This window comes from Podarcis melisellensis, assembly GCF_964234715.1.
Source record: "Podarcis melisellensis genome assembly, chromosome: 3".
Lineage (NCBI taxonomy): Eukaryota > Metazoa > Chordata > Lepidosauria > Squamata > Lacertidae > Podarcis > Podarcis melisellensis.
The window spans coordinates 979,263-1,006,349 of NC_138530.1; the positions used below are offsets into that span (position 1 = coordinate 979,263).

At 49.0% G+C, this 27,087-nt stretch overlaps 1 protein-coding gene across 8 annotated transcripts in view; it reads right to left on the reverse strand.

Annotated features, from left to right (window-relative positions):
* DTNB (dystrobrevin beta) overlaps positions 1-27,087 on the reverse strand; it is an 88,863-nt gene that overhangs the window by 45,398 nt on the left and 16,378 nt on the right. For all 8 annotated transcript variants that reach the window (XM_081904044.1, XM_081904050.1, XM_081904049.1 and 5 more), the window contains exons 4-9: positions 25,337-25,550; positions 23,398-23,483; positions 20,271-20,425; positions 18,091-18,196; positions 15,841-16,007; positions 6,272-6,396 (exon numbers count right to left, since the gene is read on the reverse strand). In XM_081904044.1, the coding sequence (XP_081760170.1) occupies positions 6,272-6,396; positions 15,841-16,007; positions 18,091-18,196; positions 20,271-20,425; positions 23,398-23,483; positions 25,337-25,550 (853 nt within the window). The remainder of the gene's footprint in view (positions 1-6,271; positions 6,397-15,840; positions 16,008-18,090; positions 18,197-20,270; positions 20,426-23,397; positions 23,484-25,336; positions 25,551-27,087) is intronic.

Sequence of the window (27,087 nt, forward strand, 5' to 3'; positions counted from 1 at the left end):
CTTTCAAGCATCTCAGAGCCTGGACAGCTCCTTCTTGAAGAATTCATAAAGCACACAGTTAGACTGCTGCTTCTGAGCTGACACTGGGTTCTGGGTTGCCCTATTTTATTTATTTATTTATTTTGCTGACTCCCCCATTCCCGTCACAACCAGAATCTTCGCCAGGCAATACAGGAGTTTCCCCTTTCTGAAAAAGGGCACAGCAGATAACTGCAATGCCAGCAAAAAAACCTGCTTCGTTTTCAAAAGCCAGATTTCCTTGACAGCAGAGAAGCTTCTCGAAAGAAACACATCCTTGGGGCCTGGAGGAGGAGGAGGAGGAGGAGGAAGGAAGGAAGGGGAAGGAAGCAAGGAGAGCCAGCAGGCGCAGATTGAAGGGAGGACAGTCACACGCACCCCCTGGGGAGACACGCTCACCCCAATTTTGAAAAGCAAACTCAAAACACAAGCTGGTCCTGCAGGAATTGTGACTGGGCGGTGCTAGGATGGAGAGGCCGAAGCGAGGCAAGGCAGGGCCTTCGAACGGGCCAACATTTGCACTGGGCAGGGCAGAAAGGTAGCCTAGACTTGCCTGGGTGCAGAGCCCAGCTTCAGGCTTGCCAGCTCCATAGATGAACAAAAATGGGCCCCCAAATCTCAGGTACCAGAGCTAAGGAGGCCCCTGTTTGCAGGCACAAAAGCCAGCTGATTCCACAGCCTCCCCAAAAGTCAAGCTGTTTGGGGCAGGTTGAAGGGCGGCAGGTTGGGGAAGGCTGCTCAATGTATCACAGCCAGACAGGGACTTGGAAGGGGCCACGCAGGGGCCATCTAGTCCAACCCGCTGCAATGCAGGGATCTTTCACCCAGCCTGGGACTCGAACCCTGCCTCTAAGATTCAGAGTCTCGTGCTCTACTGGCTGAGCCATCCTTCAGGGCTACATTACAGGGTAACTCTGAAACGAAGGGGGCAATTTCACGAAGGGCAGGCTCTGCATGGGTCTGCACCAACCAAGACAGCTTCAGACAAGGATTACACAAATTCATGGAGGAGAATAAGGCTCCTGGTGGACACGATCCGTGATGGCTCCACTCTGCCTCCACAGTCAGAGACAGCCAGGCTTCTGAATCCTGCTTGCTGGAAACCCAGGAGGGGAGAGGGCTCTTGCACTCAGATCCTGCCTATGGGTTTCCCTGTGGGGGCATCTGGTTGGCGATTGTGAGAACAGAATGCCGGACTGGAGGGTCCACAGCCTGATCCAGCAGGATCTTCTTCTCTTGGCCTCTGTTTTTTCCTCCAACCGATGGAGAACCTACAAAGGACTCTATGAGGGCTCTTGTGTCCCCCATAAGGGAATAAGGGCAAATTTTCATTTTTTACAAAACGAAAAGGGTGAGCTGTTTTTCCTGACCCAAATGCAGTTCAGGGTTTCTCCTGCTTTTTTTTTTTAAGGGTACCAGAAGATAAACATCTCTGATGCTCACTCTGTCACATGGAGTAAAAGACAACCCACGACTAATTTAAACAAGAATCTGTAAGGCTCTGCAATTACACTGTAAAGTCTACACGAGATCTCATTAGAGATTTTTTTTTTAAAGCATGCAAACTCTAGAAGAAACATGAAGCTTCATGCTGAGCTTTCTTTTAGGAGGACGGGAAAGGAAAGGTCAGCGTTGGCATTAATGCTTTTAAAAAGCGGCGAGCCAGTGGCTGCAACACAGGACAGTCAAAAATGGGACAGTCACGTCCAGCTAGGAAGCTGGTCTAACCATCTCCGAGGATTGCAGAGAAGCTGAAAGGAAGACCAAACCAGGAGTGCAGTCCCTCTGCTGAACAAGGGGGACTGAGAACCAGCAAATCTATCCCAGGCACCTTTGCATTTTTCTTTAGCTTTATCCTGCAAGATGTCCTGCATCTGGTATGTTCCACTGGCTGTGTGGTGGAGGGAACTCATCTGCTGCCTTTGGTGCCTTACGGACAGAAAGGTGGGGTGGAAAGAATCAATAATTCTGCAGCCACCTCGGCTACCGGTGTGTTCCCTCTGTGTGCCTGTGGAGCCGGGCAAGGCAGGGACCAGCTCTACAGACTCCCGTGTCTGATTCTCCACCAGCCCTCCTTGCCGGCTTCTCTCTCTTGCCCACTTCCTGCCTCCCCTCCGTGCTGTGGAAGAAGATGCCATTTTGCTTCCTGGCAGGAACCGGCTGGCGAGGCAGAGAGGAGGAGAACTTACCTGCAGCCATGCGATCATTACACAAGTCCATTCGGGGCCTAATACGCATCAGCCAGAACAAGAAGCAGAACAAGAAGGAAAACGTTTGTGTGCTAATTGCTTTCCCAAATTACCGCTCCGTACTCGGGAGTCCTCGCAATTTGGAGTGTTGCTTTAATGTCAAAATTGCCCGCTCCTTTTAATTTTCTTTTCCTCCCAGAATTAACGCTTGAAGCTTTATGGTAAATAGCAATCCAGGGGAAGAAATTACATGGTGCAATTTGAGTAGCGATTCTAATTGCAAAACAATTTTCCTTCTTCTGAAATGCATCCGTGGCCACCCACCAGAAACACCTCTCTCACCTGGGGCCAGCCCCAAACGGCCTGTGGTCCCACTGAGACTGCAGAGATTTCTACAGACTTTCCTGGGAGCAAGGCCCATTAAACTCAGCGAGATCTGCTTCCATGCAAACACACACAGGCATTGCCTCTGTTCTACCAAATAAGCAGAAATGAATAGCTGGCCAGGATAGCTCGGTAACCTCAGCGTTGGATTACTGTAATGCGCTCTATGTGGGGCTCCCCTTGTAGCTGCAGCTGGGGCAAAATGCTTGCTTTGGGGGGCAAAATGCCCCCAGCACCTCACTCCTTGCTTTGCGGGATTTGCACTAGGTGCCACTCTGCTATGGAGCTAAGTTCAAGATGCTGGTATTGGAACTATATATGGCCCTACAGAGTGCAGGACTGTGAGAGACTGTCTTATATAATTATCTCCTAAAGTGTAAGTAAAGGTAAAGGGACCCCTGTCCGTGAGGTCCAGTCGTGGCTGACTCTGGGGTTGCGGCGCTCATCTCGCTTTATTGGCCGAGGGAGCCGGCGTCCAGCTTCCGGGTCATGTGGCCAGCATGACTAAGCCGTTTCTGGCAAACCAGAGCAGCGCACGGAAATGCTGTTTACCTTCCCGCCAGAGTGGTACCTATTTATCTACTTGCACTGGTGTGCTTTCGAACTGCTAGGTTGGCAGGAGCAGGGAAAGAGCAATGGGAGCTCTCCCCGTCGTGGGGATTTGAACCGCCGACCTTCTGATCGGCAAGTCCTAGGCTCTGTGGTTTAACCCACAGCGCCACCTGCGTCCCTCTCCTAAAGTGTATATACTGCTTAATTGTAGAAGAAAAGGAACCCTCAAACTGGTTGATACCCAGTAGGTTGCTGTGTTCTGCAGGAGAGCTTCTCTTGCAACTTCCAAGGAGATCAGAAGCCAGCTCTGCAGTAACTCGGAGCGGAGCTGTTAGTGTGGCTGCCCCTGTTCTGGGGAACAGCATTTTTATTGAAATATGACAAGCGCACACCGCCTTCACTTTCAAAAACCAGTTGAAGGCATTTGTATTCCCACAAGCTTCCCCAGCTGGAGGAATAGGTTTCTGCCCTGGGCGCCTGCTTTGCATTGCTTTCAAAATTCATCGGCTCTTGTTTCCTGTTTTTATTTCCTTATTGCATTTTGCACATTGAGACGTGTGTGGAAGGTGATAAATAAACAAACCAGCTAAACTGCCCAACAGGTAGGGGTGCAGCAAACAGCAACCCCATCGTTCCAAATCCGCCCTTCCAAATTTTCAAAAGTGAAACGACTTAGGGGAAAGGCAGCGATTAACACCGCCACGTGGTCTCGCTGGCACAGATTCATCTGTTCCATTAGCAAATCAGAATTACCAGGAAAGACCAAATCTAATTTCTGTTCATTTGCTAACTTCTACAGCCTAACGTTTAGGTTAAGGTTGCAGCTCTATTTGCTCGATTTACGCAAAACTGCTCATTTATAAAGCATGCAGGTTGCTTAAATACAAGGGCTGAGCTTTTGCAGGATTTTGGTAGGAGTTCTGTGTTGCCGGGGACACATGGGCAGTGGCAAAATGTATTCGGGGGGGCAGTGGGGGGGAAGGACCAGACGGGCACCAGGGAGCAAGAGATTGCTTATGTTTGCTACAGAAACTCCACCTATCTGCCGCCCCTGCCAATATGGGAAGGTGGTATAATAATAATAATAATAATAATAATAATAATAATAATAATAATAATAATTTATTTATACCCCGCCCATCTGGCTGGTAAAGGGACTCTGGCCGTGTGCTTTAAAACAGACCTAGGAAACAACTGAAGCCAAGGAGGTTGCTCTTGATACAGGCATGCCAAGACACCCCCAGGAATAAGTGTCAAGCTAGGAAACACTCTTTCTCCTGGTCTCTTAGGATCCCACCCTGAAAACCACGGAGCGCTTAACTGGATTTTAGAAAAGGCTGCTCCAACAAGCAGACATCTTTGGGGGGCTACCTAAATCAAAGAACTATACCTCCCCCCCGCCAACACCCTTCCAATCCAATGCAAACCCCCAATGCAAACCCCCTCTCTGCCTGCTCCAGGCTTCCTGGAAAACTGCTCAGAGGAAGTCACTGAGACCTGGGCAAAAGGCTGCCTCTTCCGCACTCCTTCCCACTCTGAAGACAAGCAGCAAGCGGGTGAGGAGAGCCTCAGGGAGGCGGGAGAGACAGACACCGAATGCAAGATGCCATCACCAGCTTATCTGTACGCAACCTTTCCATGGCACACTGTGCCCAACATCAGAAGAGAACAAGGTGCAGTAAAATGCAACAAACACATTCTGCCTCTTCCGACTCTCCACCCTGGGACTGCTGCCGTCCACACAGGTGCCAGGTTGCCCCCAAGACATCATGCGCGTGTCATGCGATGTCACACACCTCCCAACACAGCCCAGGGTGGCGCAGCCTTCTGCTAGCTGCGGTGAGGCCCGGTGGGGGAATGGGAGAAAGAAAGATGGAGGTGCCTTGAAAAAACTAGGAGAAGAAGGGGATAGTAGCAGCCCCTCCCCAATATTTGGAGATGAAATTATTGGGTATTGAGGTTGGGTATTGAGGTTGCGACCTCTTTCCTGAGCATTCACCCTGATTAATTTTGCAGAATGTTTGCAGGGAGGTCATACAATGTTGGCTGCTTATTCAGCATCCATTCCGATCTGTTTGCAGAAACTTTGCAGAACATCATACCACACAAGTGTGAGAGAGCTGCCTCCTCAACCAAGCCCAGCCTGCAGTGGCGTAGCGTGGGGGGTACAGGGGGGGCCGGCCGCACCAGGCGCAACATCTGGGGGTTAAGGGGCACAAATCCACGGGTTAGGTGGCGCAAATCCACAGGTTAGGGGGCGCAAATTACTTGCCTTGCCCCAGGTGCTGACAACCCACGCTACGCCACTGCCAGCCTGAGAAAACCAAGGTCACCTGTGACTTCTCTTCCAGACCATCACTTCCCCTGCAGCAAGAGGCCCTGGCAGACCTTTTCCGATTTAAAACCTGTGATGCCACTTTCTGGATTAAATCTGGTGAGCACACAAGTTCAATAACATTCAACGACATAATGTCCTGGGCAATCGGACCAGAGCAGGATTACAGATTCCTGCATTGCAAGGGGCTGGACTAGATGAACCTCGGGGTCCCTTCTGATTCTAGGATTCCTGCCAGGTTCTGCTCACCCAGTAACTGCTAAAAAAGTGACTCACTGGACGCTGGTGTTACCTCCCCACATGCTGCTTCAAGGATGCCAGCAAGGCCAAATGCAGAACCAGCCATTTGGAACACAGACACACAGACACAGACATACATAGACACACACCTGCCGCAGTTCTGCCTCTGGAGACAGGACAGCCTCCTCCAAACTGCCCCCCTACAGGCACTCTGGACCACAACTCCCATCAGCCTGGGCATCCTACGGCTGTTCCGGAGGGCAACACACCAGGGAAGGCTGCAGTCAGCCAATCTTCTGCAAGCGCTTGTGAGGCTACAGAAGGAAGTCTAGGAGCTGAGCATCTTTCCACCCACAGCACAACAGCGAAGACCAAACAGCGAGAATCCGTTCCAAGAGAATCAACAAAATGACTCTCAAGGCTCCTCGTACAGATAGCCTTTTCGGGCAGAGACCCTTTCTCTCTTGGCCGCCCTTCCAGAACCCAGGCGCCAGGCGTACAAAGGGAGGCAGAGCGAGAGGAGACATTGGTGCAGAACGGAAGAGATACTCACCCTGTGTGGGCCAGGTCAAGGGGCTTCTCTGGCTGCTCCGGGTACACGGGGTGAGGAGGCTCTCGACTGGGTACACAACCAAGAGATTTGCTAATGGCATGGCTCAGCTTCTTGGCAGGCGATTTCTGTTTTTTTTTTCAGAGAGAGAATTAAACACAGAAATGGGAATTAGCACAGCAAAGCAATCAGTGCAGCACAGCGCAGAGCTGAAGAGGAGCTGTGGTCCAGCCTCCCAGGACACAGGGCTCTTCAGGCGCAAGCCCCAGGCAGCTGCCAAACAATGCCTGGTGTCCAAAGGGGGCCTGGAGCCAGGCTCTCTCCCACCCTGCCCACCACCCCAACCTGATTGCACTGGCTGCCAAATAGCTTCTGGGCCCAACCCAAAGGGCCAGTTTTGACCTATAAAGCCTTAAATGCCTCAAGGACCATCTCTTCCCATGTGAACTGACCCGGACCCTGTGATGGTCATCTGAGGCCCTTCTTTGTGGTCTTCTGGAGTCATCATAATATGTCTTTAGGCTCCAGGTGAAAACATTCCTCTTCAATCGGGCCTTTGGCTGCGGGGGGCTGCCGTATTTTTGTTTCGTTATTATGCTATGCATTTTGTGCTTTTATGCCACAAACAACTCTGCAATCTTTGGATGAAGGGCGGTATATAAATTTAATAAATCATCACTGCTGGGTTAATATTATGCATGGTGCAAGAGTCCATAGGCTTGTTGCAGCTGCCTTGTCTCCAGGGCATCAAGGCCTTGTAGGGACAAGATGACAGCGTGCTTTTCACTCATAGGATCATGGAACTGTAGGGTTGGAAGGGAACCCAAGGGCCATCTAGTCTTAACCCCTGCAATGCTCAGCAGAGTGTGCCAGAATCAAAAGAGGGGGTCTCAATTTCCTATCAGAGAAACCAGCATCTTCTCATCACTGGTTTTTCTAACCACAGTCAGAGAAGTCCACAAGCCCTTCCCTGGCATGGGTTGCAGCCACTAGCTTGTGGTCTCACTGCACGAGAGGCACCTACGCAATCTCTACTGCGATTTCCCTAACCTTGTGGTTGGAAAGATGAGCAGGGCCTGCAGGTGCGACCTTGTCGCAAGGTGCTCATTCCCGTTGCCATACTCAAAGGTTTTAAGAGGATGTGTCCTTGACAAGGACTAGGTGGATGGAAGGGAAGGAGGGAGGGAGGGAGCTGGAGCCAAGGTCTGAGGAGAGGCAGAAGCCCTGAAAGCGCTAAAAAGATCCCTTCGCATGTGAGAAGCAACAATCAATTGAGACAACCTCCCCAGACCCATGGAAACATCTGGAGAGACCTCTTGGGTTAGAGCTTTCTAATATAAACTGGTTCACACTCTGAGGCTCTTGGCATCAGGCCCTCTAACAAGGAGGAATTTGCAGACTCCTGGACCCAGCCAGGAACCTTCTCTTTATTAGAGGCAATGAGGCTAGAGAGGCGAAGGTCCATCGGATCGGTGGTGGGCTGGGCTGGGCCAAACACCTTGTCTGTAACGCCAGGAGGCCTCAATCCCAGAAAAGAGCTCCCTCTTTGCCACCACAGAAGAGGCCCCCACAGGCATTCCTGTTGAATGGTTTCTTTAAATTTTCGGTTTCATTATTGTTTCACAAGATGTGTTTGTCTTTAAGGGCCAGAGCAAATAACATGACTTAGTTTTACAGCTGTGAAGCAGTATAGCAGGTGCTGTTAAGTTATGTTAATTAAGCTGTTGGGTATGGTATATAAAGAGCAGCATGTAGCTCTCTCAGTGCCCTGGTGGATGGGTCACACTTATTGATATAATGTCATTTAGTGTAAAAGGAGTTTTTGTTTTTGCTATTTGTTATTAAACCAAGCAAAAGTTACTTTTGCGTTTCTTGAATGTGTGGTCTCCCCAGCACGCCTTCTGCAGCGCAACTAATCTGCAAATAGCCAACATCTTTGGTTATGGGCCCAGCTGCTGAGTAGATGACTGCACATTTTTGGACTTTGAGAAAGGTTTGAAAACTCCTTCTCCTATTGGTGTGGTTCTGTGGGTCTGGAAGAGTTCCAGAATGGTCGACCGAGTTCCAGAAGCCGAGAAAGCTCTGACGTTCCCACAGCTGACAGATGAGAACTGTAGTTTATGGTTGCTTCAGGTGGAGGTGCTTTTGACCTCTCAAGAAGTGTGGATCTATGTGACTGATGACCCTCCTGACCCTGTGACTAATGCTTGGTCGAAAGGAGATATGAAAGCCAGGGCAATAATTAATTTGGCTGTCTGCGATCAGCAAGTAGTAGTATATAGAAAGAATAAGAAAACTGCCAAAGAAATGTGGGAGTTGGTGGGACTCCGCGAGGGTCTTCTTCCACCTTCTGTTCCAGCTGCCACCTCTTTGGCTTCACTGCCCTCCACAGAGGTGCCCACCAGGGAGCTGAACTGGGCATCAGGGCATCACGACTGCTGTCAACTGCCCAGGTCATCTCCACATTCCACAGAGTGAGTATGGCTTCAACAGAAGCATCAGCCACACCAGGAGGAAAATTCCCCAGAGCTTTCCGGAATCCGTCCGCCTCCAGGAGGGGACTGTTTAATAACAGGTCCCCCCTCCGGCACTCCTGCAGAGGGAAATGGCTGCTGAAGGTCTTGACCTCAACAGGAAATGATCTGACCGTGACAATGGGATAGATGTTAATTCTTCTTCTTGTTGTTGTTGTTGTTGTTTAGTCGTTTAGTCGTGTCCACCTCTTTGTGACCCCTTGGACCAGAGCACGTCAGGCCCTCCTGTCTTCCACTGCCTCCTGCAGTTTGGTCAAACTCATGCTGGTAGCTTCTATGACACTGTCCCACCATCTCGTCCTCTCTTGTCCCCTTCTCCTTGTGCCCTCCATCTTTCCCAAGATCAGGGTCTTTTCCAGGGAGTCTTCTCTTCTCATGAGGTGGCCAAAGTCTTGGAGCCTCAGCTTCACGTTCATGTTAATTCTACCCCTTTCATATTCACCATCTTCCTGGTGATTCAACAAGACAAAGTCAAGAGCATGTTCTGCTCACATGCATACACACACTGGGACAGACTTGTGGTGATCATGGCAGCCATGAAGTCCCTGGACTGGGTGACCTCGGTGCAGAAGCTGAGATCCAACCTCAACCATCACCCCAGGGATCCCTCAACACCAGGCCTCCAGCTCAGGCAGGGAGACTTGTTTGCCTGCTATGGTCATATTCTTTGGCGATTCCTCGTAGCTGAGGAAGATTGTATTCCATGAACACGGTCTTAACAGTGAGTCCATAAGTGACTGTGGAGGCCAATTCTGGATCCACACATCCTTTCACAGTGGGGCCATTGGTTTCCAGGCAGGAGTTGATCACGGTGAGGGTTTGCCAAACGTGCCTTCCTCTTAGCTCGTTTCTCCCTTGTGTCTTGAGTTCTAGCGTCTTCAAAGTCTGTGACATCTTTGGTAAAGGCTGTTCTCCAACTGGAGCACTCGCAGGCCGGTGTTTCCCAGTTATCAGTGCTTATACTACATTTTTTAAAAGAGTGGTTTTGAGAGCATCTGTAAACATCTTTTGTTGTCCACCGGTTATTTCGCTTTCCATTCTTAAGTTGGGAATAGAGTAGTTGCTTTGGAAGATGACCATCAGGCATCCGAGCAACATGACCAGTCCAATGAAGTTGATGTTGAAGAATCTTTGCCTGCTATGGTGGGCATGGGCAGAGTGAACACACAAAAATGTTCTAAAATGTAGGGTGGCAAATGCTCGGTGGGAAAGTGGCCAGGGCAGAGCAAAGCCATTCACAAGAAGTCCCTCTGGTGGTTTGCCCTCCTTCAGGAGACATGGTACCTCTAAGTCTTTCAAGGCAGGAGGAAGGTAAGAACCATGTACTGACTTAAGAGAAAGGGAGAGCGGCAGATGGAAGTGGGGGAACCAACAAGGAACCAGGAATGCAGGCGCCAAAAAAGCACAGGCACTCACTCACCCACCCCTCTCCCAGTCACTGGGACCAACCAGAAGGACATCTGGGTAACCAACAGCTCAAGCTTCTATACCCAGAGAACCTGGTCAAGAAAATACACATATGTTATTTTGACGTACTGATTTCTCTTTCCAAAGGCGAAAGTCAAGCGTTCCTTTTCCCACATGGATTTCCTAGGTGCCACTGACCTCGCTAGAAAAAGCTCTTTGGAGATGATGGCAGCACAGCACGTGCCGAGGATCTGGGACAAAGCAACACTTCTTGAGGGCTCCAGTAACATGCTAACCTGCACGGCTGGCGCTATTCTGTGCTTCTGCCAGCAAAAGCAGTTTTGATTTTTTCAAAAAGCAAGGTTTTGAGAGGATAATCTTACTAGCTATGCGTGCCGGGTGTTCTTGCTGCTTGTTCAGCTAGGAGGTTTCTGGAGCAGAGCAAGTTGAAGTCAGCTAACGGGACCGTTTCATTTCTTCTTTTCCTTTCTTTGATGCTCAGTAATTTAAATGTTGTGTTTGTCTTCGGTTTTAAGACTTTGTTATTCTTTGTTTTATTATTATATGCTCACGCTCTTACGATTCTGCACACTATTAGCAGGCTAAAGTGTGTCATTTCATGTTCAGGAGCAAAGAACTACTGAAAGCTTCAGTGCTAACCATTATGCCAAAACTGCACTTCCCAGCGTATGTCTACTTTTTGTTTTTTAAAAATAAATAATGGCATGGTGTCCAAAATGTTGCAAATCTTATTTAGATTCTCTCAGTTTTACATTACCTAATATCTTCTAAATTATAGTCTTAAAAGACCACAGGGAACTGCCAATACATACTTTCAGCTGGCGAACAAAGACGGGCTTTTCTTCTAGCACATATGGATATAGAATCGTAGAAGTTGGAAGGGACCCCCAGAGTCATCTAGTCCAACCCTCTGCAGTGCAGGAATCTAGTTTCAAAAGCAGTTCACCACACTTTAGAAGGGCAGAGCTGATGGTGGAGGAAGGAGCTGTTTTTCTTACAAGGTATTGTTGTGTGTGATATTATTATTATTATTATTATTATTATTATTATTATTATTATTATTATTATTATTATTAATTCCCTGCCCATTTGGCTGCGTTTCCCCAGCCACACTGGGCGGCTTCCAACAAAAGATTAAAAATACATTATGGGCTTTTAGTGTTGTGGCTCCTGCCCTCTGGAATTCCTTCTCCCTTGAATGCTGGGCAGACGCCGCCTGCTGCCTCATCTGTCCTCCTGAAGCTCTTCCTCTCCCAACAAGCCTTTTGAGCCGGGATACTTCCCAGGCTGCATCTTTACCAAGACTGCTGTCAAGAGGCAGCGAACAGGAGTTTGGGGGCAAATGTCACCCATGCTCTGATCATAACCGGCTCTCTTTCTCCACAACATTAGTCAGGAGAGGCTGAGAACACTGCATGTTTCACTGCAGAATAGAGAAGGGATACTAAACAACTTGCACCTAAGAAAACAGAGGCCCTGCAGGTGGGGGGTTCGGGGGGCACTGGCCAGCTGCTTGCTTGTTCTCTAGGCAGCTCTCTCTCTCTCTCTGAAACAACAGGCAGGGAGCCCCGGCATGCAGCATGTGGGTTGGGGGGGCTCTTTCCCACCACCCAGTCTATTGGCAAGAACTGTTGGGATACTGCCAGGGAGACGGGGGCATCAGGCAGGCCCCAGCTGGCTCCAGCCACCGGCCGGCAGCCGGATGATAGCCGGTCTCCCTTGGAACAGCAACAATCGGCGACACGAGCCTCAGATATGTTTAGAGACCCATGCACGCTCTATCAGCTGAGTGTGTAAATCTTCTCACAGCAGAAGAGGTGGACAGAAAAATGTGTAAGCAGGATATTACAGCATTTTCTTCAGCAGCAGGAACAAAGAAAAAACATGTCTGCTTCCCTTCGTCTCCAGCAAAACAGCAGCAAACCAAAAGCTCTATACAAACGGAAGTTCCCAGCAAGTGCTGGAAGTAAACAGGCATGTGACACCCAACAGTCATGCCTGTACCCTTTTAGGAACTATATCCTAACAAGAACTGCTGCTTAAGTGTATATGGGTGTACTATTCATATATTAGCTTAGCTTAGCCCACTTCACAGAGCTGTTACATAGGTAAAATGGAGGGAAAGCAAGATATAAATATATGTAATGTCATGCATGTAAAGAAATACTTTAAAAATGAAGATCTTTATCCCAGTCTGTATCTGCACTGCAATTGTTTTAAGATGTTTTACCATTTGTGTGTTTGCTGCCCTGGGCTCCCTTAGGGAAGAAGGGCAGGATATAAACTGAATAGAAAATAATATGGTTAGCAATAGATTATTTAGAGGCAGATGATAATGATAGGGTTGAATTCAACTAAGTCACTTTATGAGCCTAGAGCATATATTATTTGGGGGGGGCAGTTGTACGCTATATTCTAAAGCTCATATAATAAACTCTGGTGAAATAAATAAAGGAGAGGCCTGTGACCCATGAAAAGTGCTTTTGCTCGCTTGTCCTCTATGCATGCATTTGCGCTGAGAGCCCCTTGCTCTGCTCTGTCAAAGAAAAAGGCTGTAGCCAAGGTTAAAAAATAATCTGTGCAGAGAAGCTGGTGAGAGAATGGAGGAGGTCACTAAACACATCCTGGCTGCTTTGCTTTCTGCCTTAACAAGTGAAAAATTCCACCCCAAGGTGAAGACCAGGATTTCTGGCACGAGAACATGAGCAGACCCTGCCCTCTGCTGGAGAAGCTTCACATCATCCTAAAAAATTTAGGAACACCATTTCCAAGAGACCCTTTTCTGCAGGCGCTACCAGATGTCAGTACTGTAATGTCTCATTCTCGCATAGCATAATGTTGCAGGATGCTTTTAATTACTTAATTGATGCATTCTGCTGTAAAGGACTGAGTTTACTATTTGCAAATGGGCGTTTAATGCTCACACCAGAGTGGGGTGCATCTCTGTGGCTGCACCTTAAGGCTGCAACTTCTGCCCTAAGAGAAACCTGCTTGGTGCCTGTTCAATATTTCATTCTCACACCCTTGCCGATTGGAAGGCAGTTCGAATCCCCACGACGGGGTGAGCTCCTGTTGCTCGGTCCCTGCTCCTGCCCACCTAGCATTTCGAAAGCACGTCAAAGTGCAAGTAGATAAATAGGTACCACTCCGGCGGGAAAGTAAACGGCATTTCCGTGCGCTGCTCTGGTTCACCAGAAGCAGCTTAGTGATGCTGGACACATGACTCCGGAAAACTGTCTGCGGACGAACGCCGGCTCCCTCGACCAGTAAAGCGAGATAAGCGCCGCAACCCCTGAGTCATTTGCGACTGGACTTAACTGTCAGGGGTCCTTTAACTTTTGTTTCCTCAACTGTTGAACATTTTCCAAATATACCCCTTTTTCAGCTGCACTTCTCTCTTTAGAAAGCTGAACTCAAAACTGTCAACATCTGTTGTGAAGTATGGTGCCACAAAACTGGGCATGTCTTCTTCAGGTGCTGTCTTAGGTGAATCGAGGAGCGAGATATTGTGGATTCCCATCACACCCACAGAAATTATGATGGCATCTTCCTTTGGGCCGTGCATGATGGAGAGTCTCAATCCAGGTACTGCGCATTAAACCCATTTTATGCTCAGCTAACCGTAACTGGTTTGCATGCAGAGTTGTGCCAGTGGAAAGACACTCATCAAGGGGAATTCCCTGATCTCTTGACCTCACTGCAGCATCCCGAGTGTGCATGTGTGAGCATGCGCACACATCCAGCCTCTCCCGATTGCTGCGTCAGGTGCAATCCGCTGACTTGATGCAAAACAGAGGGATCTGTTTGTTTTCTTTCTCGTTTTAGTATTTAGCATTTTAGAATTTAGTATTTCGCTTGACTGGAGAGTTGTAATGTTCAAATTTCATACAGTAACAAATGATAGAGCCACATGCTGCAAAGGGGCTCTCTCTCTCCAACACACCAGGATTTAACACTTAGCTTTTAAAATACAACACTTCCCCTATTCATGCTTTGATGCTCCAGGAAGTGCTGGCTGTGTACTGTATTTTTCTTCCGAGGGTGCATTCTTGGAGTTATATTATCTGTTAAATCTCACATTAGGTCTTTTCTCTCCACCACACTCTGTGAATGCTCACATACAAATACAATAAATACCCATTTCATTTCCAGCCCGTCTCATGCATCTCACAAAGCAGGTTCCACTTAATAGACAGTCATGTCAAGTTTTTAAGGTTCAGCTGCAGCCCCCTGTCCTTCCAATACCCAGGAAGTGAGCAAGAGTGGAGGACTTCACAGAGAGTCAGATGACTTCTACTGATACACAAAAGTCAGAAAATGGTCAGGTTGCTAACAAAACCCAGAGGTAAAGGTAAAGGACCCCTGGACAGTTAAGTCCAATCAAAAGGCGACTATGGGGTTGTGGCGCTCATCTCGCTTTCAGGCTGAGGGGTCTGGCGTTTGTCCACAGACAGCTTTCTGGGTCATGCGGCCAGCAGGACTAAATCACTTCTGGTGCAACAGGACACCGTGACGGAAACCAGAGCACACAGAAACACTATTTACCTTCCTGCCGCAGCGGTATCTATTTCTCTACTTGTGCTGGTGTGCTTTCGAACTGCTAGGTTGGCAAGAGCTGGGACAGAGCAATGGGAGCTCACTTGTCATGAGGATTCAAACCACCGACCTTCCAATCGGCAAGCCCAAGAGGCTCAGTGGTTTAGACCACAGCACCACCCCGAAGTCCTTGCTCAAGTGGAGAATTGTCTTCTCTGAGAAATAGTAGCCTCTCTCCTAAATCAGCAGACATCATTTTTAATTCCCATAAAAAAGCACCTTATTCTAACACTTTCCTATATCCATTAAAGATTTAGAGAGATAGAGAGAGGGAGGGAGGGAGGGAGGGAGAGAGAGAGATGCCTGTCAATGGCTATGAATCCAGAATAGACGCCTTGAGATTAGGAAAGAATTCCTAGCCCAAAACATTTATTCTCTGTTTTAAAAGACATCAAGTTTCAGAAACAGAGCTTCCGTCTGTATAGCAAGCAAATACAACCCTGGCAGCAGCAGTGCAGCCCAAGGTCTCTGTTACGGAGCACCAGAAGTGGTTTTGCACCAAAGACCGTTCAGGCACGTTCTTTCGCCAACCCTGCCTGCTGCATTTCCTACTTTTACTGTTTCTTCCAAACAATCCTATTCTCAAGATGCCTCCCCCTCCGATCTCTCTCTGGGATTCAAGAGTTTACCCTCCCCGACCCAGGAGAAACTGCATGACTTGCTGGGCTCCTGCAAGAGGCCTCTGAGTGCCTAACAGGTTTTGTGCTGATATAGAGAACATGGGTGTTCACTGCTGGGCTCCCAGGTTATCCTGACAAATAAAGGCGAGCTTTGATGACAACAGATCGATCTTCAGAGACGCAGGCAGGATCAGTGGAGTAAAAAACACACCACGCAGGTGTCCTTAGAAGAGGACCTGTGGCCATTCCACACTGGCCCCTGCAGAACCGACAGGCTACTGGCCTTCCCAAGATGGACAGACCTCTGGGGCTGCGCAATAGAGAACCCGCAGCCCCAAACACACCCACGGCAGAAAAGCAATGCGCCTGAGCCGCAGGAGACCAAGAGGCTTACCCAAGAGGAGTGCTCCTTCATCTGATGCTGGTTGCTGTGAGGGCCGCTTGCGTGGCCGCGCCAAAAGCAGTTTTGACAGAGCTGGTAGTTGTGGCACTGCTGGCATCGGTAGCGGAAGCCCATCATGCTCTCACAGCGGCAGTAAGAACACTCCACAGGATGGAAGACTGGGAGGGGAAAGGGGAGGAAGAGGAGTCAGAAGCGCCTCCGGAGCAGCAGGAGGCTTCGTCCTGAACGAGGCACACCCCACACGCCCCTCTGAAAAAGGACAAACTCCTAGAATTCCCCACACGTCAAACAGGCGTGTGCTAATTGGGGCGCATGGCTGCCTGCCAGCCTGGTAAACAGGCACTGGCATCCTTACCCTCGTCTCAGAAACGGAAGAAAATATTAGGATCCGCCCAGGCACGCCGACACTAGGGGGCTGAAGGCACCTCGGCCCCCTCAGTATTGGGTTTAAGGGGCTCAGCGCCACTCTATGTTGAGGCAGCCCTGCATGTGCCATGCATACTGTGATGTAGGTCCAGTGTCCGGCTACTCCAGAGTGCTCAGCCTTCTCCATCATGGAGACACGCTTTGCACTGGGCCCCTTAATCTTGGGGGCAGCTTGGCACTTCTGGACCCACCCTATTCTTCCCATTTTAAATGGTTTTTTAAGCTATTTTTTTAATTGTAATTTTACAACACGGTGGGACCTTTGGGTGAAGTCTGGGTAAGAAATGCAGCAGCAGCAGTGCCTAGATCTTTCCTCCAGGACTTCTCTAGATAGTTCCTGATTTGCCATCTAAAATCCCCTCCTGACACTCCGTTGCACCAAGAAACAGATGTTGGCCTGGGGCCGAGCAGAGATGGCAAAGCTATACAGTGGTACCTTGGGTTAAGTACTTAATTCGTTCTGGAGGTCTGTTCTTAACCTGAAACTGTTCTTAACCTGAAGCACCACTTTAGCTAATGGGGCCTCCCACTGCCACCACTGTGTGATTTCTGTTCTCATCCTGAAGCAAAGTTCTTAACCTGAGGTACTATTTCTGGGTTAGCGGAGTCTGTAACCTGAAGCATATGTAACCTGAAGCGTATGTAACCTGAGGTACCACTGTAAACAGGCTGTAACTTGGAAGACAGTTGGAACAGGCAGCAATTTGTGTGGATGTGTGGCAGGTATGAAGAGCCTGCTGGATCAAGCCAGTGTCCAGTGCCGGATTTACGTATAAGCTAAACAAGCTCTAGCTTAGGGCCCCACTCTCTTGGGCCCCCAAACAAATTAAAGGAAAAAACCTGGATGTACACTTCCAAAATATAAGATAAAAAACAAATAAAATAAAACCTACATACAGCAACAGGGTTTTGTGTTGTGTGGGCTCCTATTTTGTTAGGTGCAAATGGCTTTAGATACCTATGTAAAGGTAAAGGGACCCCTGACCATTAGGTCCAGTCGTGGCCAATTCTGGGGTTGCAGAGCTCATCTCGCTTTATTGGCCGAGGGAGCCGGCATACAGCTTCCGGGTTATGTGGCCAGCAGGACTAAGCTGCTTCTGGCGAACCAGAGCAGCGCACGGAAACACCGTTTACCTTCCCGCCGAAGTGGTACCTATTTACCTACTTGCACTTTGACGTGCTTTCGAACTGCTAGGTTGGCAGGAGCAGGGACCAAGCAACAGGAGCTCACCCCGCCATTGCGGGGATTCGAGCCACCGACCTTCTGATCGGCCAGTCCTAGGCTCTGGGGTTTAACCCACAGTGCCACCTGCATCCCATTTAGATACCTATTAGGTCCATAAATTACCATATAGCATATATTCAACACAAAAAACAGTGACTATATGTTGCTGACAAAGGACAGCTGGACAGAGAAAGGGCCCCATTACCTTCAGAAGCTTAGGGCCTCATCAAACCTAAATCCGGCCCTGCCAGTCCTATCTAGTCCAGGATCCAGTTCTCTCTGTGGCCAACCAGATGCCTAGGGGAAGCCTGAGGCACACTGAGAGGAAGTGTGGTATAGTGGTTAGTGTTGGACTAGGACCTGGGAGACCCGGGTTGTGGACCAGAGATGCCTTGGGTCTGGCCCTGCAGAGTTCCTCTTAGGTTCTGATGTGGAGGGGCACCTGATGACCTATATTAGGGGAGCCTCGAGAAATTGAGCTCTCCGGCACAGAAGACACAGGTCCCCGCACCCCACCCTTGCCATAGTGAGCCCCCAGGCTGCAGTGCTCCTCAGCAGAAGGAAAGTCCTGCAAGCAGTGATCCACTTACCATTTTCAACGTGGGCAAGTCTGTGCAGGAGAGGTAGCCACACAAGGCACTGGGGCGGCGGGTCAGCCATTAACGTGTCTAAAAACATGTTTAGCATGACCTTTTTCTGTGGAGAGAGGTCAAAGTGAGAGAAAAGCCAACTGCGGTCTGTTTCAGAAAAGAACAGTGAAGTTTCATCCTCCACAAAGAGAGTGTTTGTGCCAAACACACAGCACTCCCAGAATTAAGGCTGTCTTAAAAGCTGATTTCAACTGTGCAGTTAAGCACATGCTGAAATCACTCTCACTATTTAGCATTTTATTTAGAATGTTTATCTCCTGACTTTACAGACCCCAGACTCTCTACGGAAGATTCTCACAAAACCATTTCCAGAGTGGTGGCTGCGTTATTCCGCTGCAGAATGACAGGAAAATGTCCTGTGGTATCCGAAAGACTACGGTGCATCTTTTGGTCTTCAAGGTCCACGAGACTTTAGCAGAAGAACCACAGTCGGGTGTAGCAGCAGGAACAGAAGTAACTCAGGGCTGTAACAGAGGCTTCAACCCTGACCACTTAAACCATCAGTAAACTTGGGCCGCTCTGGGCTCCATTGGAGGAGGTGTGGGATATTAGATCAATTGATAGATGGATAGATCTTCTAAGTAGGCATGGTTAGACTAGCAGCCTTAGCCTGTCAAGGCTTCTGCCCCATTTATTTCACTGGGGCTGAAATGCAACTAACTTCAGCAGAACCCAGAGGACACCCCTTGGTCTTCAACTGGACACTTTCCTCTCTGCAGCCTCACAGGGATCCATATGAGGCTTTTCCAGGCTGCGTCACCCATTCCCACGAGGATCAGTCGGAAGGAACAGGCGATGCAGTTTGTGGCAACCTCCTCCTCACACCTTGGACGTGCCCCCCGGGAAGGAAGGAAACGGCCTGTGATTCATTTGCACCACACCACCCGCCCCCTCCTCCGGAGGGAGAGCCCCCTTCACATTCTTTTCCTTTCCCCCCCCCCCCCCAAATAATCCTCATTAGGTTTCCGGTTACATACTCCACATACACATAATGTGTTGCATTTTACGTTTATACTTGCTCCTAAGCGCTGACTTCCCTCCTTCCTTCTTCTGGTTTTTTATATCACATATAATTTTATCGCATTATTTTCATCCATTTTGCATATTGCTATTCATTTTCCATATTTGCCCATAATGTATCTATAAACAAATAAATCCTCCTATTTATACCATTCTATTTGTACTGGACCATAGGAGGAGAACAGGGAATTTTTTTTTTCTTGTTCTCCCCCTCTAAAACAAGGTGCGTTCACCCAAAGCCTCCGGAGCGCAGCAGGAGTTACCGCTGCGCTCTGGAGGCTTCAGGCGGCTACCTTGGAAGTCTGGAGAGCGAGAGGGGTTGGTGCGCACTGACCTCTCTCGCTCTCCAGGCTTCAGTGAAGGCAACCCGAAGCTCCGGAGCGTGGAGGGAGTTCCCGCTGGGCTCCGGAGGCTTCAGGTTCCTTTTGACCTGCTGTTTGGGGCTGGCGGGGGGAAGCGCTACTTTCCCCCACCGCCAGCCTCAAAGACCAGGTCGGGGAGCAGCGCAAAGGCTGCGTGCAGCCTTGCTGCTGCCCCCCGAGCTTGTGGGGCTGGCAGTGGGGGGAAGCACTGCTTTCCCCCACCGCCAGCCTCAAGGATCCCTGAAGCCTTCGGAAAACACAGCGCGAGGTCCCACTGAGCTCCAAAGGCTTGAGGCTTCGGGGACAGCCTTTGTAGCCTCCGCAGGGCAGCGAGGTGAAGGTACCCCACTGCCCTGTGGAGGCTTTGCGCAGCCATTCCCAAGCCAGAACAGCAAGACGGAGTGCTGTGCAGCGCTCCATCTCCCTGTTCTGGCTTTGGGCTTAGCCGCGCAGCCTGCATTCGCTCTATAGGAAGCACACACATTTCCCTTTAATTTTTGTAGGGGAAAAAGTGTTCTATAGAGTGAAAAATACGGTACTTCATGCTCCATGTTGATTTAATCAGGTAACTTAAACTGAGCCAGATCCCAGAACCAGGCGGAGTTCCCAGGGGAACTGCAGCTGTATTTCCTCTTCTACTGGACTCCAGCTTGGCGGCTCCTTTGGAAGAAGCAACAGCAGCACAGAAAGCCTTTAGCACAGGATCTCCTCTAAACCTTCCCCTTTCAAATACTTTACCTGCTGGGAGAAACACGTCCGCACAGAGTTTTCCGTGTACCCAAAGGAAGGCCCTTCAAACACAGCTGTGGGAAGTTTGAGAACCTCTCTCAGAAACTGGTCAAACTTGGAAAATATCATCAGGCCGTTGGAATCCGACATCTGAGAGAAGATATCTAAAAAACCGCAAATCAAATTCGGATTAACTGTAAACGCTGCCCTTGTGGAAAGGACACAACAATTACATCTACTTTTAAATTATTTCCGGGGTGGGGGGCAATGTATGCACCACACAACTTTAAAGAGGCTGTCAATGACTCTTGGTCATGAACAGCCAGAGAGAGGCATGCAAACCATAGAGGGGAAAGTGCTCTTGTGTTCAGGTCTTGCTTGTGGGTTTTCCACAGGAATCTGGCTGGCCCTGCTGGACTAGAGGGGCCATTGGTCTGATCCAGCAAACTCTTCTTATGTTCTTCGTCTATGCCTTTTTATCACCCCCCCCCAAAAAAAAAAAAACAAGTGACTTTTTGTCTTCTGTGCACAGAGAATTTCCCTCTAAACATGACGGGCCAATTTCTTCTTGGAGGAGGGGATAACACCTTTAGCAAGATTTCTAAACTTCTTTTTAAAAAGGGACTTGCATTCTTAATCCTTTGCTGCACTCTGTCAAGTACTCCTGGAGGAGTGGCAGAAGGGAATTAACCGTGAATCTTAAAAGGTTTAAAGCAAGCCAACCTAAGACAGCAGTGCTTGAGTGGAGAATGGAAGAACTATTTGCCTGTATCTAGAATGAAGTTAAGAGGAAATCAGAACGCCAAATAGTCCTGAAAGTACAGCGCACAAAGCTTTGAGAAAAGGAGCTCCACATGCGGAAGGATCAAGGCGACAATGGTGAAGCATCTTGGCTCTGCAGGTGATGGAGGGGAGAAGAAAGACAAGCCAACTCCAACACTTCTTCTATGAAGGAGGAGGATGAAGAAAAAGGACCTTCTGCACGCTAACTGCCAAAACGTTCTTGTTTAGACAAACCTACCCTGATGCTTAGAAATGCCGGTGTGAATTTTAATCTGCTAACTTCTTATATGTTTTAATGTACAGTGGTACCTTGGTTTATGAACTTAATCCATTCCGGAAGCCCATTCTTAAACCAAAGTGTTCTTAAACCAAGGCACACTTTCCCATAGAAAGTAATGCAAAATGGATTAATTGTTCCAGACTTTTAAAAACAACCCCTAAATCAGCAATTTAACATGAATTTTACTATCTAACAAGACAATTGATCCATAAAATGAAAGCAATAATCAATGTACTGTACTATAAAATAAATAAAACAGTGTTTGTAATCCAAAAAGTTAGTTAACTAGGCTGTTCGTAACCCGAGGTACCACTGTATTGAATTTTTTCCCTTATTTTATGGCTTTATAATTTTGTAAACCCCTTTGAGGTTTTTGACTCTCAAGTGGTGTATACATTTCATGAAATTAATAAGCAGCAGGCCAGGAACCTATAGGTTCTACAATCAGAAGGACTTTAAGAGAGTGAAGAAAGTTGATCAGGGCAAAGAAAAGCCAGGATGTCTGCCGGTTAAGGAGACAAATTGTGGGTGACATAGTGGAAATAGAAGATCAAGAGCACACCCAGCCAGAGAAGAAAACAACGCTCCTTTGACCAGTACTTCAGATGGACAGCCCATGGCCACCGCCTGATCCAGTCAGCCTTGTTCCCTGGCCGCCTCTGATCTCAAGAAGCATTGAAACAGAAGCTTCAGTCTGGAGGGACAGTGTGAGCTCACGGGGTGCCAGAAAAGCCCACGGAGGGGTTCAAGGAGAGGCATCCAGCGCGGAGTGCTGCTGAAGGGCAGCTGAGTCAGCAGTTATCTAACGTGAAATTATTTTCAATGCTAGGAAAAGAGGAGAGGGAAGATCAGCCTGATTTTGAACCCCAGGCATCAAAACGTTTCAGGCTGAACCTGCGTGGGAATTTTATTCTTGGAGAGAAAATTAGCACCACAGTATTGCTGGACGCGGCTGGTGCTGTGGGTTAAACCACAGAGCCTAGGGCTTGCCAATCAGAAGGTCAGCGGTTCGAATCCCTGCGACCGGGTGAGCTCCCGTTGCTCGGTCCCAGCTCCTGCCAACCTAGCAGTTCGAAAGCACGTCAAAGTGCAAGTAGATAAGTAGGTACCGCTCCGGCGGGAAGGTAAATGGCGTTTCTGTGCGCTGCTCTGGTTCGCCAGAATTGGCTTAGTCATGCTGGCCACATGACCCGGACGCTGTACGCCGGCTCCCTCGGCCAATAAAGCGAGATGAGCGCCGCAACCCCAGAGTTGGCCGCAACTGGACCTAATGGTCAGGGGCCCCTTTATCCCTTTACCTATTGCATTGTATTTTAATTTTATTTTAAACTGGGGTGGGGGGAACAGAAAGCCCAGGATAAAAAATGATGCCTGCAGCGCCTACTGGAACTCCTAGTCCACAGCCAGGAAGAAGTTATTTATACACACCCAAAGACAGAAAGGAGTTAGGAACCCAGTCAAGTACTGCTCTCCAGCAGGTGTGCCGCAAACTGAGCAGGCAGAGTCAGTTATTTGCAAAAGGACACTCAGGGATTGGCAGGAGAAAGCAGAGCCAAGTCCCCAGGCGAAGGAGGCTTAGGAGGGCGTCCAATGGAAGACGACAACGAGAGAAACTCTGGTGGGCTGGAACTGGGGAAAGTGAAGGGTTGAGGCGGCTAAGGCAGCAGAAGAGAGGCCTGCCCAGAGCAGAAGAACAGCTGACTCCCATTCACCAGGGAAACCCCCAAAAGTGTTCCCAGTCAGCACCAGGCCTTCCAGCAGGCAAGACCAAGGGGAGAAATGACAGGCACTCTCCCCTGCCCCACATTGCTACTCTCAGCTGAGCCTCAAGTCTTCAGAGAAAAGTTTTTCTCGTTCTCACCTAACTCCAGTGATACTTGTGGACAAGGGTCTGATCCAGGAACTTGATTCAGTAGACTCTTCCTGCGTTCTTGCTACTGAACAGGTAAGCAGAAGAACACAAAGCAAAGGATAGCTTCTGCAGCTGATGGGTGGCCATTTTTCTTTTCTTTTAAGGACAGTATTATGCAGTATCCTTCCACCTACCCCGAATTATCTCCTTAAAATACTCACATCTCAACTTGTCCAGAATCTTCCCACCGCACATGGTTGCCAACATGGCTTTTATGGAAAACACCGTCAACTTTCCGTGGCCCTCACTGTAAAAAAACAAAAACAAAACTGCAGTTCAATCAATCAATCAATCAATCAATCAATCAATCATTTTATTTTTATGCTGCCTTTCCAAAGCTAAAACCATGCTCAAGGCAGCTTGCAACCCAGACGTTGCACGTTGTGAGAGGAGCAAGTCTATGATCCATTCATGGACAGACACAAATTATTCAGCAGGACAACACAAGAGCAACATTCAGAAAGTGTCCAAGAAAGAAAATTGCCCCACATTTTCCTGGCTGGTCATCGGGTGGAACATCTTATGCAATGTGTGTGTGTGTGTGTGTGTGTGTGTGTGTGAGAGAGAGAGAGAGAGAGAGAGAGAGAGAGAGAGAGAGAGAGAGAGAGAGAGACGCTTCTGTTAGCTGTGCCCAACAAAGGTTATCGGAATAATGAGATGTGCTGAGATGTTTTTGCCTGCATCCATGCTGTCAAACGTGATTCTATAGCCATAAAGGAAAGGGACATGCTTTTTAAACACTCCTAGCAGAACGAAGATGCACAAAGGTCCTCAGCCGATTGACACGCCATTACCCTAAGAGGATGACAGCATGCTTGCCACCTGAGCAAAACAAGAGGCCTTCTGGTAAGAGAAGCCTCTTCTGCACTGACTGGGCTACTTTGTACACACAGGAAGGCTATAAAGGAAAAAGGACTCCCAAGGATGCTCTCAGCCCCCAAGTCTCAAAATATTAAGAAAACAGATCCCGTGATACGTTATTGGACTTCCATCACGACACAACTTGTCCTCCTCTGGTCTACAAAGTCTTCTGCCTCCCAACTGCAACCACCGAGGAGGAAGAGGAGCAGTTTCCATCGGAGAGGGCAGCTGCAGAAAGACAGAGAGCTCCCGGCCGAAACACCAGCAGAGTCTTCCCTGCCAGTAAAGCCAAGTTTTCTATCTCTCTTGCCCAAGAGCGCACACTGTTCCAACACGCACAGCAGAAAAACTTCAACAGCTGCCAGCCAGGTGAAATGAAGCAAAGCCTATCTTGAGGAGTTTTTGGCTCTCCTGCTCTTGGCTGGGATTAGAGGCTTACACATTGCTCCACTACGGCCTAAAATTGGGGATATGGAGGTTGACTACTGGAGATTCACACGTGAAACTGCTGCTTCACCTTCATATTCAGCCCCAAGGGAAGAGGCCAAAGGGACTAGGAAGGGGTGGGGCTGGTGCCCACAATTGGGTACAACATGCTCTCCCCTGCAGTGGCACAGAGTGCGTAACTTGGGTGTGCAACTCCATGGGGAAACGTTAGCCTGAGCCAGCCTTTTGCAACAACCGCTGCAGCAATTTCCGTGCCCCCAGCAGCTTCTGTAAAGGCTCCTTTGGCGAGAGGTTGCGAGGAAGGCTCCTTTTAGCCTCATGAAATTGGACTGCGCCATTTTAAAAATGTAGTTTTTGAATCCACACATTCAGGTGGAAAAACCCCCATCACCCTCTATAACCTTTCAACTGGTCAGATTTCTTGGTGTGCGGAATCCAAAACTGAGCAACAGGGTGTGAAGTGTGTGTGTGCTGCAGAGTCACATCCTAGGCCCATGCTCACTTTGCAGCAGGAACATTCGCTCCGTTTTTAATTGCTGACAGAGCAGATGACTACAGCACATGAGCTCACAAATCTGTCTGGATCTGCAGCCTGAAGGAACACCGAGACACCACAGGGGGATAAACCACCTTGCTCAAAGAAGGGCTCTGAGGATGAAACACGGGTGTGATTCTCTGTCGAGGGCCAAAGCCTGCTCTAGCCCAGGGGTGCCCAAGGCCTCAGGCTCTGCCCCAGCCCACGCAATGGCTGCCTGGAAGCAACGCAGCCTGGAGGAGAGAGAAGCCCCTGACCTGTCATATGCTGCTATCATGAAGTTGAGGAGAAGGCTGATGGATTGCTCCACGCTGATCTGGTGAGTAGAAGGAAGGCGTTTGTTCAGCTGGTAGTAGATGGAGGAAATGATGGTTTCTAATCGAGACACATTGATCTCCGTGTTGTGATCCAATGTGTTAAGGCCATTATCTCGGAAGGCTTCTATCATATTCCAGATATCCACAAGGTGAACTGGAAGGGAAAGGGGAAAGACAAGTTTTACTCCTAACTGATGCAAGTTCGGTTGCGTTTTTATGAATCATCCCTACCGTAAAACACAGCGACGTTTCCAGGAATTTCCTTCTACAGGCACAGCTCATGTGGGTGGCTGGCTGGACGGCTATCCTATCTGTTGCGGATTCCTTAGTTGCAGTTTGTGCATTGCAGGGGGTTGGACTAGATGACCCCTTGGGTCCCTTCAACTCTTACGATTCTTTGTGCATTCTGCTAACTCTTCAGCCAACAGAGTCAAGCTGCTCTTTGCCAGCTTTCTCCAGGGGTTCTGCCAGAGCTGAGCCTCCATGATTATCTGGGCATTTCTCTTCACAGTGTTAACTTGGCGCTGCAAGACTGAAATTCAGTTTACATGGCCAATCTTTGTGGCTGGCTGTCCAGGGCTGGGTGTAGGCTTGCCTTATCAGTACACAAGTGAAATGCCTGTAGGAAGAGGGGAAAGCCTGGCTGAGGAAAGAGTGGTGTGGGCAGAAACTGCACCTCCTCACCGCCCCCAGCCAGCCTCCAGCCTCCGTGGCCCCAGCACTGAGGCAGCATGAGTGTGGCCACGTGCAGAAGTATATTTTGGCAGACTGAGGATGCGTTGCCTCAACTTTGGGGGGTGCATTTTGGCTAGGAAACAGGACAGAAATACAGTAAGGTGAGTGGCACCCCTCCCCTCTTGGTCGCACTAAACAAGGCCAGACGCTGCAAATACAGCATCTTGTCTGGATTCAGCAACTGGGCGTTGCTGCCTGCCTGCCTGCCTGCCCCAAACGCAGTTCCCTTGCTTGTTAAACCTAAAGCTAAGCCACAATTGCTTGTTTTCCCATTACCAGATGTCCCCATAGTGCTGTTTCCACAGATACAGCAGCCCCTGGTGGCGAAACACAAAGAGGAGCCCCTTGAGAACAGCCAGGATTTCCTTATTCTAACAGGGAAGGGTGGAGAGGGCGGGGGGGGGGCTGTTAGTCCACTGAACTCTGCTTGCAAGCAAGCAAGCAAGCAAGCAAGCAAGCAAGCGATTGCCCCCTTGCATGGAGTGGGGGGGGGGAGATGGAGGATGGGCCAACCACCCACGGGTGGGGTGTGGATGGCAGGAAAAAACACAACACTTCTCTCTGAAGTGTGACACTCTCTAATGATCCACATGGAAGAGGGCAGGGGAGGGTCTTTCAGCTCCACTGGATCAGGGCCCCAACCCTTTACTTTCTACCCCAAATACGGCCATGCCACATGATGACCTTGCCATGGCCCTTGCATTCTCTAGGAACAATTCTCTGCTTCTTTTTTTTATCGCTTAGGTGACTTCCAGATGACATGTTGATTGAGCACTCATCCTGATTTGGTTACACAGCACCCTCTGTCTATTGAGCGAGTTGTTCTGATTCTTTTGTGTCGAGTGATTGTTATTCTGCACTTTCTGGGAGGAGCAGGGGTTTGTTGCTCAGGCAGCCCAAGCCCACTTTAATTGTGTAACCTGAATTTCCCAGGATGCCACTCCATCTCTCCCACA